Consider the following 16,320-nt stretch of genomic DNA (forward strand, 5'->3'; position numbering starts at 1 on the left):
GGTGGGGAAATGATGATTGCAGAAGGAGGGAAGGAACAAGTAGGTTTCCCAAGGGAGCAAAATTGGCCTCCACCCCGTGTGGCTTGCAACATCTGTACCTTGGGGCACCTGGCTGGCTCCTAGGCCTAGGAGTTTCTTATAGCCAGAAAACTCTAGTCACTAGCTGGAGACTGTGTCAAGCCTATTTGTGTCTCTGAGAGGTATGCAAAGGCACTTCAGAATCAAAATATTGATGGGAAGCTCTAGACTGAAAAAGGAGAAGTGTAGGGGAGGGTCAAAGGAAACGTTATATCCCATGGGATAAGAGCAAAAAGAGGCAGAATAATATTCCTAAAATAATATAAATGCAACCCAAAAAGGGGGAACAATATATTTCCATTGTAAACATTAAGTCACTATTTACTATAATTGAACAAAATCCTAATAGGTTTGAACAGAGACTTATTTGGGGAAGCAGTTATAATATCTATCATTATCCTTCCTAAAACTCTACAAAGTTCTGTTAGAAATATATTTACTTGGTTTTATCCATATTACGGGCATCAGGTCAAACAGAAGTTTGGGGTATTGTTCGGCAAGCAATCCGCTGTGAAGAGAAATTGACAGATGTTTATTAGAAATAAAATAAAATTTGCATCTTAGAAATTGCTACTTAGCTATTGGCTTTTAATACAAGAGAGAACCAGAGATATGCAGGAAAAGAAATGTAAAAACAAAACCAAACAAAACCAAGGAAGAGGCAATGAAGAATCGAGAGAAACAGAAGAAAAATATGGAAAGGCAATGTGTCAAACAGTGGACAAATATCAATTCCTGCCATGTTAAAAGTACTGTCCATGAGGCAGACACTATGCTGTCACATTTAACCTTCCCAATAGTCTTGTCCCCATTCCTAATTCTATTTCACAGATGAAGAGTGGAAGCTCAGAGAGATTGAGTACTTTTCTCACAGTAACACAGCTCTTAAATGCCAGCATGAGGATTCAAACATAGATCTATCTATCTAGAAAATGTGGTTTATTTTCCCTATGCTACATTGTTTGTTTGTTTGCTTGCTTGTTTGCTTGCAAGAGGAGGGAAGAAAGGGATGAAAAGATGAATACATATATAAGGAAACGTAAGTTAAGAGAAATGTCAGCAGAACGATGAAAATGAAAAGAGAAATAATCAAATGAACTATGTGCAGCTAAGTCTCCTCATATCCCTGTCTTAGAACCATCTCTGTAGAACCACCTTCATGCTCCTTCTTAAGTGACTTTCCCTGCCTCGGGCTTTAGCCCTCCCTTGAGAGCAAAGTGTAACCCTGACTCTGGAAATAGAAGATTATGCTTAGCAATGGATTGTTAAAGAGCAGGGCTTCAAGGGAAATAATCTTTCCCTTTCTCATGTGTCTGTGTGTGTATATATATATATATGTATATATATATACACACACATATGCACTGTTTAGTTTCCTAAGCTGGAAATTCAGTATTTATTTAAAATATGTACTTATTATGTCATCAAAATGCAAGAAAAAGTTTTCCATTCACCAGTAGAAATGGGAACTTTGGGCTTCCCTGGTGGCGCAGTGGTTGGGAGTCTGCCTGCCAGTGCAGGGGACACGGGTTCGAGCCCTGGTCTGGGAGGATCCCACATGCCGCAGAGCAACTGGGCCCGTGAGCCACAACTACTGAGCCTGCGCGTCTGGAGCCTGTGCTCCGCAACGAGAGAGGCCGCGATGGTGAAAGGCCTGCGCACACCGATGAGGAGTGGCCCCCGCTTGCCGCAACTAGAGAGAGCCCTCGCACAGAAATGAAGACCCAACACAGCCAAAAATAAATAAATAAATAAAATAAAACAAAACAAACAAACAAACAAAAAACTACTAAAAAAAAAAAAGAAATGGGAACTTTACTATACTATAAACTGTTTGAAACTGAGGTGTGCCTACACATTACCAAACAGAATGTAACTGTTATAAAACAGAAGAAGGAAAATAATTTCAACTAACTTTTCTACTAGTAAGACCATTGAAATATTAACTCAAAATTGTTCAGAACCTGAAATTACTCACTCATTAACTGTCCGAGCCTGAGTAATGATTTATGGCAAGAATTCTGATATTATTTATTACTTGTCGTATTCTCTAGAAGAAGTCTTTTGGTTGAGGGGGATGGCAGGGGGAAAGGTAGCAGACAGCTTATCTCACCTATGATTCAGCTACAACTGAATAGGTCTTTGCAGTTGAAACTACTGACCTTGTTCTGTCCCAGCGTGCTCCATCCAGGTACAATCCGTGGATATAAACGCCATCTTCTGGTGTTCCCTCAGATGTATCAGAAGAAATAACCTGAAGGCAGAAGCACACACTAGCAATGATTTCCTCCCTAGACAACTTTGTCTCATAAAGAAAGCAGTAGCTAAATCTTCAGAACATATTCAGGGAAACTCCTCCATATAATAGCTTCTTAAACTGTAAGACTTTTTCAGTAAAATGTAAATCTAAAAATATATAATACAATTCCTTTTGACATATTTTATATGGTTTTACTGTACCTCATATTAATTTTTTGCTAAGATAGAAAAACAGTATTAGATTATTTGAATTGAATATTGAGATATATAAAAATTCTCTCACAAAGATAGCAAGACAAATATTATATACTTTCTTCATGAACACAAAGAATGGATAGAAGTAGAATTGTTTGTAATGGGCTATAAAAATATGAATTCCCCATATCCTCCTTGCTTAAATACATGCCTTTGATGTAATGATATACTCTGGAGTTTAAGGAGTTTACTGTACCTCAAATTCATATCCTAGTAAATCAATAGGGATGGTATATTTTCTGGCATAATTCTGCATCGCTCCAGTTAAAAAGGCTTGGGTGAAAAAGAAACCTGAGAGCCAAAACACACAAGGTTTTCCTGAATTATACCAGTCCTATAAAGAAAAAAAAAATGCATTATGTTCATTTTTCAACTTACTCAAGAATCACCTGACATACAATTCCTGATTCTGGTTTTTGTGTATGTTGCCCACACTTTCCATCACAGGACTCTCTTTCCTGACACCAAACACACAACCTATCTTGGCCCTTCTACCTTTTATCCCTTCTAGTTACTCTTCTTGGAAAATTCAAACTAACCTTAACATTAACCTGAATAAAACAAAATTTGAAAGATTCAAATCTTCTGCAAAAAGGCAAATGTAAATTATTTGAGGGTTTATTATATTACTTAATACCACTCAACTGAAGAGAGAAAAAGAAATACCACTCAAAAGCAACCATCTTGGGGCTTCCCTGGTGGCGCAGTGGTTAAGAATCCGCCTGCCAATGCAGGGAACACGGGTTCGAGCCCTGGTCCGGGAAGATCCCACATGCTGCGGAGCAACTAAGCCCGTGCGCCACAACTACTGAGCCTGCGCTCTAAAGCCTGCGAGCCACAACTACTGAAGCCGGCACACCTAGAGCCCGTGTTCCTCAACAAGACAAGCCACCGCAATGAGGAGCTCACGCACAATGAAGAGTAGCCCCTGCTCGCCACAACTAGAGAAAGCCCGCACGCAGCAACGAAAACCTGGCTCAGCCAAAAATAAATAAATAAAATAAATAAATTTATTAAAAAAAAAAAAAAGCAAACATCTTTAGACATCTTATGCATTGTCTAACTATAGCCCTCATGTGTTGGTTCCAGTTCCTTAATCCTCTTAAACTCCCTGCCTCCACACCCACTATCTCTGTTCCAGTTTAGATATCCTGGCCTTCTTTCTGTATCATGTGTACCTCTTCTTGTTTCTTCCCTCTGTCTGCTCAGTACATCTACAACGATGCTGCCAGAGTGCACTTCTCCATGCATGGTTTGGATCAAGTTTTAGCATCTTTAATTCTTCAGCGATCTACTACTACCCTACCAAATTAAAGTCTAAAACATTAGTCTCCTATTCAAGATACTTCACAACCTGGCCCCAAATTGTATTTATAGATCCATCCCTTTTAGTTCCCCTTTAAACATCTTACATTCTAATCAGAATGTACTTTTGGTGGTCTCTTCTCTGCACTGGGTGGACATCTGTTGTTTTTTCTGCTTATCTTAAAGTGGCACAACTCTTATATCCCTCTGGAGGACGAACCCTCCTACACTTTCAATCGAAACACTTCTGGTGGTGGAAATGCACCTTCTGGAAGTGGGCATGTCATTCATGCCTAGCTGATCATACCTGCAGTCATAGTGACTGATTCAGGAATGGACATGTGACCCAATCAAAGCCAGAGATGTAGAGACTTTTGCTGGGACTTTTGGGGAAAAGATTCACTCTAAACTCTTTGAAGTTTTGTGGATGTAAGGCCAGAGTTGCTGTTGCTATCCTGTTACCATCAGACAAGAACCTAACTGAGAATGGAGTTAACCCACAGAGACTGGAGCCGAGAGAAGTGCAAGAAGCCAGGATCAGGCAACCACATTTGCACCCTAGGCCAAATGCTGTCTGGAGTCACTTTACTCCCTGGCTTTTTCAATTACATGAGGGAACAAACTTAATTTTTGCTTATGTCAAAATTTTTACAACAGAATCAATCCTAAATGATATAGTGCCTTTCATCCTACAGTTGTCTCTTAAGTCCTCTTCCTTTATTTGCAGTGTCCAAAACCATTCATCATTTAGACCAGCTCAAATGCTACCTCATCCAATAAACAAACTCTGCTTTCCTAAGTTAAAAGAACTCTCTCCCTTCTTTGAATTCCCAGAGCATCTTATATGTTGCTCTTAGCTTTTTCTTAGATACATAGATTATCTTCCTGTAGGCTATTGGCAACTTGAAGGTAACCTGGCAACTTTATCCAGCAACAAAGCGCTTTAGACAAAGTGGGTCTCAATTCACATTTGAATGAACAGATGAATTAATAAAACGAACTTTGTCTCTGAGTGAGCAGCACACTATGGGAAGAAGCCAGCTTTGCTCCCTGGGAAGAAGAGAACAAACCACTGCTGGAGACGTTGCAACAGTACAAGCTGTCAGATCAAGAAGAAGAAGAGAAAGAGATGGAGCTTGACAAGGGTACAAACCAGGCAGAACTAGTACCATGCACAAGAAAGCTATAAGAACCCAGAAGGCAAGTGTATACAACATTCCCTTGCTCACTCCAGGGCTTCATTTAGCCAAGAATGTCATGAGTGTCTGGGTCAGCTACTTACATACAATCTCTGAATTAGCTACCATTTACTGAGCGCTTAGTGCATACCATGTAGGCACTAAGTAATTTACATGCATCACCTCATTTAGTCCACGAAATAATTCAGTGAGTTAGGAATTATTCCTCCCATTTTAGTGATGAGGAAACTGGGGTGTAGAAAGATGAGTATCTTGCTCAAAGTCACACATATACTAAGTGTCGGATCCCAGATTTAATCTGAGATTCCAGCCAGTGTGCAAAAAGCTTAAAAAAAAAAAAAAAAGGCACAGACAGGAGGAAGGGAAGGTAAGTACGGTGAACAGTGAGAGAGAAATGAGAAAAGAAGAAAAAACTCCACATGACTCAATTTGTTTAATTTGTTAACTCTAAGAATCATTAGGAGGTAAAGTCAAGAGTCCAGGAGAGAGAAAGATGATGGGAAAACTGTACAGCTTCTGTAAGGGTAAGAAAACAATGGGGAAGATCCATTCAGGGGAAGATTTGTGGTGAAGGATGATAAACATGCCCAATAATGAGTGAGATTTTCCTTTCTCATTCAAACAGAATGATTCCAAGGGGAAAGCCAAATTCCGAAAGTAGAGAGTTTGATATGAACTTTATATTAACAATAACAACAAAGGAAATTTGTCCTGGATATTATTCCAGCTGGCACCATGCGAGGACCCCTCTAGGGGACCAAGCTAAAGATTCTTCAAGGCCCTTCAGGAACAAAGTAGTATACGAGAAATGTAAGCAGTTCCAATTAAAATTTCAGAAAAGTTTAGGAAATGAAAAAAAGCAAGATTATGTCAAGGGGAGGATGGAATTAACTATATGTCAGATGCTTTTGATAAGGGACAGAAAGAGGCTGGTACATACAGGAAGAACTCAAACACATGTCATAGACATGTTGGCTAGAAATCACCCAGGTGCACATACTCTCACCTATTAAATTAGCAAAGATTAAAAAGGAGAACACTAATTACTGAAAAACAGGCACTCACATTCACTTTTGATAGGCCTACAATTGCCTAATTTTTACGTAGGGTGATTACATAATGTATATCAAAAGCTCTAAAAATATCCAAAGGGAATAGATTAAAGCATTAAAAGAATAAAGAACCACTGATCAAGAAGGATTTTCTAGGAACACAAGGATGGTTTCACACTTGGAAATCTAGTGATATAATTCAATGCAATAATAAGCTAAAAAAGAAAAAAAATCACATCATCAGCAATAAGTGCTAAAAAAGCATTTGGAAAAATTAAACAATTTCTGGATTTTTATGAAAGAATAGTTCACATTTACTGAATGCCTCTGTTACCATATGAGATAAAAGTGCCCATTTTATGGATGAGGAAACTGAGGCTAGTAAGTGGCAACTCTTCTAGAGCCTAAACACTTAAAACCCCTATTATAGGGACTTCCCTGGTGGTGTAGTGGTTAAGAATCCACCTGCCAATGCAGGGGACATGGGTTCAATCCCTGGTCCGGGAAGATCCCACATGCCATGAAGCAACCAAGCCCGTGCACCACAACTACTGAGCCCGCTCTCTAGAGCCGGTGAGCCACAAATACTAAGCCCCTGTGCTGCAACTACTGAAGCCCACGTGCCTAGAGGCTGTGCTCTGCAACAAGAGAAGCCACTGCAACAAGAAGCCTGCGCACCGAAACGAAGAGTAGCCCCTGTTTGCCCAACTAGAGAAAGCCTGCACACAGCAATGAAGACCCAACGCAGCCAAAAAAAAATAATAAAATTTTTTAAAAAATGTAAAAAACCCCCTTATATTCTGATTCTTTTGTTAAGTGTATAATCTACATAAAAAGCTCCTATAAATTAATTTTTTAAAAAATTTTCAAAGAAATATGGGCCTAGGAGATGAAGAGGCAATTCAAATCAAAGAGGAAATAAAAAAACACCTAGAGACAAATGAAAATGAAAACACAACAATCCAAAACTTATGGGATGCACCAAAAGGAGTTCTAAGAGGGAAGTTTATAGAGATACAAACTTACCTCAGGAAACAAGAAAAATCTCAAATAAACAACCTAACCTTACACCTAAAGGAACTAGAGAAAGAAGAACAAACAAAACCCAGAGTTAATAGAAGAAAAGAAATCACAAAGGTCAGAGCAGAAATAAATGAAATAGAGACTAAAAAAAAAAAAAATAGAAAAAATCAATGAAATTAAAATCTGGTTTTTTGAAAAGATAAACCTTTAGCCAGACTCATCAAGGAAAAAAGGGAGTGAGCCCAAATCAATAAAATCAGAAATGAAAAAGGACAAGGTACAACCGATTCCACAGAAATACAAAGGGATTGTAAGAGACTACTACGAGCAATTATATGCCAATAAAATGGACAACTTAGAAGAAATAGACAAATTCTTAGAAAGGTACAATCTCCCAAGACTGAGCCAGGAAGAAATAGAAAATATGAACAGACCAGTTACCAGTAATGAAATTGAATCAGTAATTTAAAAACTTCCAACAAACAAAAGTCCAGAACCAGATGACTTCACAGGGAAATTCTACCAAACATTTAGAGAAGGGTTAACACCTGTCCTTCTGAAACTATTCCAAGAAACTGCAGAAGGAACACTTCCGAACTCATTCTATGAGGCCAGCATTACTCCGATACCAAAACCGGACAAAGACACCACAAAAAAAAAAAGGAGAAAATTAGAGGCAAATATCACTGATGAACATATTTGCAAAAATCCTCAACAAAATACTATCAAACCAAGTCCATTAAAAGGATCATACACAATGATCAAGCGGGATTTATCCCAGGGTTGCAAGGATTTTTCAATATCTGCAAATCAATCAATGTGAAACACCACATTAACAAATTGAAGAATAAAAACCATATGATATCTCAATAGACAGAGAAAAAGCTTTTGATAAAATTCAGGATCCATTTATGATAAAAACTCTCCAGAAAGCGGGCATAGAGGGAACATACCTCAACATAATAAAGGCCATATATGACAAACCCACAGCAAACCTCATATTCAACAGTGAAAAATTGACAGCATTTCCTCTAAGACCAGGAACAAGACAAGGATGCCCACTCTCACCACTTTTATTCAGTATAGTTTTGGAAGTCCTAGCCACAGCAATCAAAGAAGAAAAAGAAATAAAAGGAATCCAAATTGTAAAGGAGGAAGTAAAACTATCACTGTTTGCAGATGACATGATACTATACATAGAAAATCCTAAAGACACCACGAAAAAACTACTAGAGCTCATCAATGAACTCAGTAAAGTTGCAGGATACAAAATTAATACACAGAAATCTGTTGCATTTCTATACATTAACAACAAAGTATCAAAAAGAGAAATTAAGGAAACAATCCCATTTACCATCACATCAAAAAGGACAAGAAAGCTAGCAATAAACCTACCTAACAAGGCAAAAGACCTGTACTTTGAAAACTTTAGGACACTAATGAAAGAAATCGAAGATGACACAAACAGATGGAAAGATAGACCATGTTCTTGGATTGGAAGAATTAATATTGTTAAAATGACCATACTACCCAAAGTAATCTAGAGATTCAATGCAATCCCTATCAAAATACCAATGGCATTTTTCACAGAACAAGAACAAATAATTTTAAAATTTATATGGAACACAAAAGACCCTGAAGAGCCAAAACAATCTTGAGAAAGAAGAACAGAGCTGGAGGAATCAAGAGCCCTGACTTCAGACTATGCTACAAAGCTACAGTAATCAAAACCGTATGGTACAGGCACAAAAACAAACACATAGATCAATGGAACAGGATAGAGACCCCAGAAATAAACCCATACACTTATGGTCAATTAATCTATGCCAAAAGAGGCAAGAATATACAATGGAGAAAAGACAGGCTATTCAATAAGTGGTGCCGGGAAAACTAGACAGCTACATGTAAAACAATGAAATTAGAACATTCTCTAACATCATATAAAAAATAAACTCAAAATACATTAAAAACCTAAATGTAAGACCAGACAGTATAAAACTCCTAGAGGAAAACATAGGCAGAACACTTTTTCACATAAATCACAGCAATATTTTTTCTGAATCTGTCTCCTAAAGTAAAGGGAATAAAAGCAAAAATAAACAAATAGGACCTAATTAAACTTAAAAGCTTTTGCACAGCAAAGGAAACCATCAACAAAATGAAAAGACAACCTACTGAATGAGAGAAAATATTTGCAAATGATATGACCAATAAGGGATTAATATCCAACCTATATAAATAGCTCATACAACTCAACATCAAAAAACAAAACAAAACAAACAGCCCAATTTAAAAATGGGCAGAAGAACTGAACAGACATTTTTCCAAAGAGGAAATGCAGATGGCCAACAGGCACATGAAAAGATGTTCAACATTGCTAATCATCATGGAAATGCAAATCAAAACCACAATGAGATATATACACTACCAAATGTAAAATAGATAGCTAGTGGGAAGCAGCCGTAGAGCACAGGGAGATCAGCTCGGTGCTTTATGACCATCTAGAGGGGTGGGATAGGGAGGGTGGGAGGGAGACACAAGAGGGAGGAGATATGGGGATATATGTATATGTATAGCTGATTCACTTTGTTATAAAGCAGAAACTAACACACGATTGTAAAGCAATTATACTCAAATAGAGATGTTAAAAAAAAACACACACACACACAATGAGATATCGCCCTGCACCTGTCAGAATGGCTATCATCAAAATGAACACAAATAAAAAATGCTGGCAAGGATGTGGACAAAAAAGAACCTTGTACACTGTTGGTGGGAATGTAACTTGTTGCAGGCACTGTGGAATATGGAGGTTTCTCAAATAACTAAAAATAGAACTAACATATTACCCAGCAATTCCAGTCTCAGATATATATCAGGAAAAAAACAACACTAATTTGAAAAGATACATGCACCCCAATGTTTGTAGTAGCATTATTTACAATTGTAATATATGGAAGCAGCCTAAGAGTCCATCAACAGATGAATGGATAAAGTAGATGTGGTATATATATACAATGGAATACTACTTGGCCATTAAAAAGAATGAAATTTTGCCATTTGAAGAAACATGGGTGGACTTGGAGGGTGTTATGCTAAGTGAAATAAGTCAGAGAAAGACAAATACTTTATGATGTCACTTATATGTGGAATCTAAAAAATACAACAAACTAGTATATACAGCAAAAAGAAGCAGACTCACAGATATAGAGAACAAACTAGTGGTTATGAGTGTGGGAGTGCAATGTAGGGGTGGAGGAGTGGGAAGCACAAACTACTGGGTGTAAGATAGGCTCAAGGATGTATTGTACAATGTGAGGAATAAAACCAATATTTTGTAATAACTGTAAATGGAAAGTAACCTTTAAAAATTTTATAAAAAAATAAAAACAAACAAAAATAGTCCCATGAAAAATCGGCCTAGGAGATGAATAGGCAATTCACAGGAGAGAACACAAACAGGAAACACACATACCAAAAGAAGCACAGACTCACTAATAATCAAAGAAACTCAAATTGAAACAAAGATATGGTTTACGTATCAGACTGGCAAAAATTAAAAAGCAATGTATGAGAAAGCCTATCTCTCCACATCTTCACAGGTAGGGTTATTTTATTATTAGCTTCTATAGTGAAACAAATAAAGCGTTTGTATAATAAAAGGGCAACTGAACACTGAGAGGTCATATACCTATGTGAATTTCCAAAATGTATTTTGGGGGCTCTCCCCACCGACTATCCTCACATAAGCATCAACCATAGGATGGGGGCAAGCGGAGGAGTTGGGGAGGAAAAAGAGTGTGCTGCCTTACACATCCGTTATGTGTGAGATTGCAGGGTGAAGGGTTCGGAGATTTCAAAGCACCCATCTTTTCCCTGGTTTTATGAGATAAGAGATAAGAAGCACTGATTTCTAGATAATGGCCAATTATTGATAAATCCAAGCCTCAGGCTCTTTTTGTCATTTACCATCAGTAGGAAAATCACAAGACCAAGTTGTGAATCTTCAAAAATATAAATGTCACATATTACTTGGGTTTGGGTAAAATAAAATTTTAATTGTCTACTTAGTACTTTGAAATGTGTGTAATTTTCAATATTCTAAAATTTTGGTTAGATTACCATGAAACTACTAATCCATTTCATCTAACTCAGAGACATTCAAGTGACCACAGCCAATTTCTAGTATCTCTTCAGTCAACCAAAAAAATGAAATAATATATACATTATAATATATATATTATATATAATTTTTAACCTGTAAAAAGTTCAGCCGGGCTAGAAAGTCTGTGATGTAACTTCCTAGGGGTTTAAGACTTGGGTATGATCGTTGGGCCCATATTTCTGGAACCTTTCCAACAAGCAGACTGCCAGAGAGTGCCTCCAAAGCAGAATCCATGACAACCACGCCCTTAATAGCTTTTTCAAGGTCCTGTAGAGTGTTGCGTATAGTTTTAATTAAACTGCAAGGAAAGAAATTGCGTCATCAACATATATATGATAGTAAATACCAACATACAGTCTTTCCAGAAGAAGAAATAGCAGGATACCATTCACAACTTTATGGGAGTGTATTCCCAAAGTGTTGTCACCTCCCACTTGATAATATAAAGTAATTTTAGGTGATACTTGGATGAACATTTTTCATTTTATTTATTACATATTTATTTTTAAATATAGAAAATAATATAACTTGCATATCAAAATTGCTGCTTTCAAGGTATTATTGCTTAAGACCAGGCAAATTTAAACAGAGAATGATTTAAGGAAAAATATCAGGTAAATAATGTTATAGGTGACATGAAAATATGAAGAAAGTTATAAAGGTACGATACAATGGCTGAAACTTTGGAAACACTGAATTAAAACATACAGTGTATATTCATTTATACTCTTGCAAGTACTTTGTTTCCCACTTAGGCCCAAACTGCTAAGAACACCATAAATATACCTGAAGTGAGGGTTTTAGCCTAGAAGCCTAAGCAACTGAGAGATAGTATGTTATGATATATAAATACATATGGTCTTTGTATAAGAATTACTAAATTAATTAAGGCATCATAGTGTTTTAATATGCTTTATTTTAAAATTTCAAAAAGTCTGGAAACTGAAACAAACTTGGAAACACTAGAAAATTCATAACCAAAACAATTCTCCATTCCTTAAGCCAGTATTGAACTGTAGAAAATTGAATTTGAAAATTCAAAGCAGGGGCTTCCCTGGTGGTACAGTGGTTAAGAATCCACCTGCCAGTGCAGGGGTCACGGGTTCAAGCCCTGGTCTGGGAAGATCTCACATGCCACGGAGCAACTAAGCCCATGCACCGCAACTAGTGAGCCTGCGCTCTAGGCCCCACGAGCCACAACTACTGAGCCCATGTGCCACAACTACTGAGCCCACTTGCCACAACTACTGAAGTCCACACGCCTACAGCCCGTTCTCCTCAACAAGAGAGGCCACCACAACGAGAGGCCCGCGCCACAACAAAGAGTAGCCCCCGCTCGCGGCAACTAGAGGAAAGCTCGTGTGCAGCAACAAAGACCCAACACAGCCAAAAATAAATAAATAAATAAATAAATTTATTAAAAAAAAATTCAAAGCAAATAATTTGTTTGCTATTTTAGGGTACCTAGTCAATCCAGATAGACTCAGGAAGAAAATGGGGGGGGGGTGTATATGTGTCAGTGGCAGAAAAATGACAAGAGATGTATTTACACATAGACCAAGATAAGGCTCATTCCATCTTTAGTTCCTGAGGAGAAGAGCAATGGATGGATGAGAAATTATGATTAATGAACATTTTTAACCAGCAAAAGCAGATCTCTATTTCATCACCATTTTTACATTATAAACGATACCTTCCCTTCTGGGGCAGAAGATTATGCAACTTTAAAAAAGGAGAAAACCTCTAATGAAATGGCAAGTTTTGATAATTTTTTCTTAAAATTTTAATTTAATACCAGTGTATCTTTTTATCAACTTTGGTTGGTAGCCTTCTGAATAACTGGGTATAGAGCTCCTTACTTGTTAAATCTTTCCATTTCTTGTACTAAAACAGTATTCATGCTCTCTTCATATCTCACGGGATACTTGAGTAGTGCTGATTCAATGTCAAAGTCATTTGGTAGCTAAGAATAGATTTTGAAGATCACATATTACTCTCAGAATAAATAATTAGTTTCATTCAGCTATAATATCAATTATAGCTAACATTAGGCAATTACTATGTGCCAAGTATTATGCTAACTGCTTTCCAAACATTATCTCATGTAATCCTTACCATTCACTATTAGGTGGCCATCATTATCATTTAAGTACAGAGAGGTTAAGTAAATGCCCAAGGGTACAGAGTCCAAAAGTGGTCTGTTTAAATCCATAGATCTCTAACACTAAGGCCCATGTTCTTTACTACAGGATAGAGTACTATGAAGAAGATATACATTTCTGAAAAGTTGTGTAATTTTCTTTTGTAAATTGAATCTTATTTTCCATTAATAAAACTGATTTACCATTTCATAACTCTTTTTTATTTATTTCCAATAAATTATCAACTGGCTCAAAATGGATTTGCTTACACCACTACCAAATAATTAATGTGTAAATGTAGCAAGGTTCCAGGGCATAGGGAAAGAGAAGGCCATTGAGTGTCTGATTTCAATGAGGCATCTCAGAGACACTTGAGGATAAGTGATAAAGGGGACTTTGGGGTTGGTGATCAAGCCCCAAGACAATGGAATTCACACTCTTAAAGGGGCAAAGGAATTTCCCTATGGGGGAACTCCCAAACTAAGAAAGTTGAGCTGCCCAGACTGTCCCCAGGCCATGGTCCTTGGGTGGTACAAAAGAATTCTAAGTCATATTAGGTGGTGTCACTCAAGGCACATTTGGCTCAGCACAAACATTCTACCCCAATTAAGTCCTATATGCCACTTCCAGGTAACTTCCTGGTAGGGATCTTGTAAGAGCCACCATTTTGGGAGGGCAAGAACCTTGCCCCGAAGAGATAAACCACACAAGAAGAAGGGGCTGAGGGTGAGAAGAGGCAAATGGCAGAAGCAGCAGTCCAGGGGTGGAGGTTGGAGGAGGCTAGTTTGATTTTACCCAGGGGTAGCAGGCAGTGTTGCTCCCTTCTCCTCTCCAGGGGCCACAGCCAGGCTTAATGTGAGGAGGCTCTACTTAAGGACTGGTGTAAGGCAAGGGTACCAACTGTGAGAGTAGAGTAGGTGCCATCCGTGGATTTTCAAGGCAGAGGGGGTAGGGGTCAGGTTCTGCTCTGTCAGAGTGCCTGACACTGAAATATGGGGATAATTATAGTATTTATCCTGGAGGGGAGTTGTGAAGATCTGTGCTTAGGACCATAGAGTCCTCTTAGTTGTTCTTTATTGAATTTAAGACACAGAAAAAAGTGAGAAAAGAGAGTATCATTCCACTTTACCAAGAGGGCTAAGTACATTGGGCTGTAGTATGGGAAAAAAAAAGGCTGTAGCTGTTAATTTAGTGCTGATCTTATTTCCCTGTGCCTCCTCACTTCTGAAGGTATAGATTAAAAACCATTCCCTCCTTGAACCAGCAAGTTCAGACCATTTCCTCCATTTAAAAAAAGTAGGCCCACCATCTTTATTTAGAAATGATAACAAATCATATATTCAGTAGCTTATCCACAACCGTAGTTACTAAGAACTTACTATTTGCCAGGCATTATGCAAAGCACTTTAATTTAATGATCTCCTTAATGTTCACAAGAACCTTATACAGTTGGTACTACTATCACCACTTTACAGATTTGAAAACTAATGTTCAGAAAGGCAAAGTATCTCACTCAGGGTCATAATGCCGCTAAATGGAGTTTTCAGATTGACATTTCAGTGCCATTTTGACTTATGTTATATTACAAGTAACATATCTTAAGCTAAACATTACCTTGTTGAGAATATCTTTGGCAATTTCTAGTAGAATCTGGTCAGCACTTCCTGAGGATCCTGTCTGTTTGGAACCTCCTTGGGTGAGGAGCAAGGACTCAAAGAGGATTTTCGTTTGTTGAAGATCTTTGGAGATATCAACATTTTCATGTAATCCAAATATCTCAGGGTGTTGAGTAAATGGAAGTTCCTACCAGAAAATAGATTCAACAAGCATCACATTTTCACTGGATACGTTAATTCATAAGGTAGACATGTGCAGACCAAAAAGGGTTAAAAATCAACTAAACATCAAACAACAGAGGAATCAAACTTTTCCAGTTTTCAGTAACTACTAGAAACAAAATATATTGAAAGCTGATTGAACCATAGTACTTGTCTAATCCTATACATTATGGGGGACTACTTCACTATTTGCTTTTTAGAAAAATCACACTTGAATCTAACCCTATTTTCAGTGATATCAGTTACCTTAATGAATTCAATGTACTCATTATAAGTGCCTTTGGGAGGTGCAAAATAGTTTCCACTGGGAGAAAACTTATAATGAGAGTTTTCAATTATGTGTGGGTTATAAAAGTCAGCCAGCATGGTTAAGAGGAGACGTCTGTCCCAATCATCTGTCACTCTTCCTCCATAGTTACACTCTCCAGTCAGGTAAGAGATAGCTTCAAATGGAATTGTATCATATTCATTTATAAATAACTGAAACAAAGGAAAAATGAAATGAGAAAAACCTTAAAGTATTTCACTTCATTTCCATTTTAAGATGGCCTTAAATATCTATCAATCAATCAATCATCCATCAATCTATACACATGGAAGTGGGGTTGGAAGAATTATCATCATGGTTGTTTTGAAGCCCCATGTCATAAAGGCCCTTATCACAGCACAGAAGCAGAAAAATACAATATTCTGTGGTTGTCTAGTTGGATTAATATATTTGGTAAAACATGACAGAAATAATGGGAAAGTATTGGAGTTGGACAGACCTGAGTTCAAATCTTACCTCAATGGGTAAATTTACTTCTTAGCTTTGGTTTTCTCCAAAATAGGGATAATACCCACCTTACAGGGTTGCTGTGAGAATTAAAATTCATGTAAGTAATGTGCCTAGTTCAAAGTCTGAGTGAGTAGGAATTTATAGCGGACATTTGATCTTTTTTCTTTGGTGGGGGGCTGCTGACCATCTCATGCATCTCATGTTTCATTGTAAGTCTACAGAAACTG

The 16,320-nt window shown here is 37.5% G+C and overlaps 1 protein-coding gene across 1 annotated transcript in view; it reads right to left on the bottom strand.

Moving 5' to 3' along the window:
* Positions 1-16,320, bottom strand: part of DNAH12 (dynein axonemal heavy chain 12) — a 220,147-nt gene that overhangs the window by 893 nt on the left and 202,934 nt on the right. The window contains exons 66-72 of the mRNA XM_061195447.1: positions 15,562-15,795; positions 15,092-15,280; positions 13,196-13,299; positions 11,430-11,634; positions 2,789-2,926; positions 2,241-2,332; positions 519-586 (exon numbers count right to left, since the gene is read on the bottom strand). Coding sequence (XP_061051430.1) covers positions 519-586; positions 2,241-2,332; positions 2,789-2,926; positions 11,430-11,634; positions 13,196-13,299; positions 15,092-15,280; positions 15,562-15,795 — 1,030 coding nt within the window. The remainder of the gene's footprint in view (positions 1-518; positions 587-2,240; positions 2,333-2,788; positions 2,927-11,429; positions 11,635-13,195; positions 13,300-15,091; positions 15,281-15,561; positions 15,796-16,320) is intronic.

The sequence above is a fragment of the Eubalaena glacialis genome, chromosome 7 (assembly GCF_028564815.1).
Source record: "Eubalaena glacialis isolate mEubGla1 chromosome 7, mEubGla1.1.hap2.+ XY, whole genome shotgun sequence".
NCBI lineage: Eukaryota > Metazoa > Chordata > Mammalia > Artiodactyla > Balaenidae > Eubalaena > Eubalaena glacialis.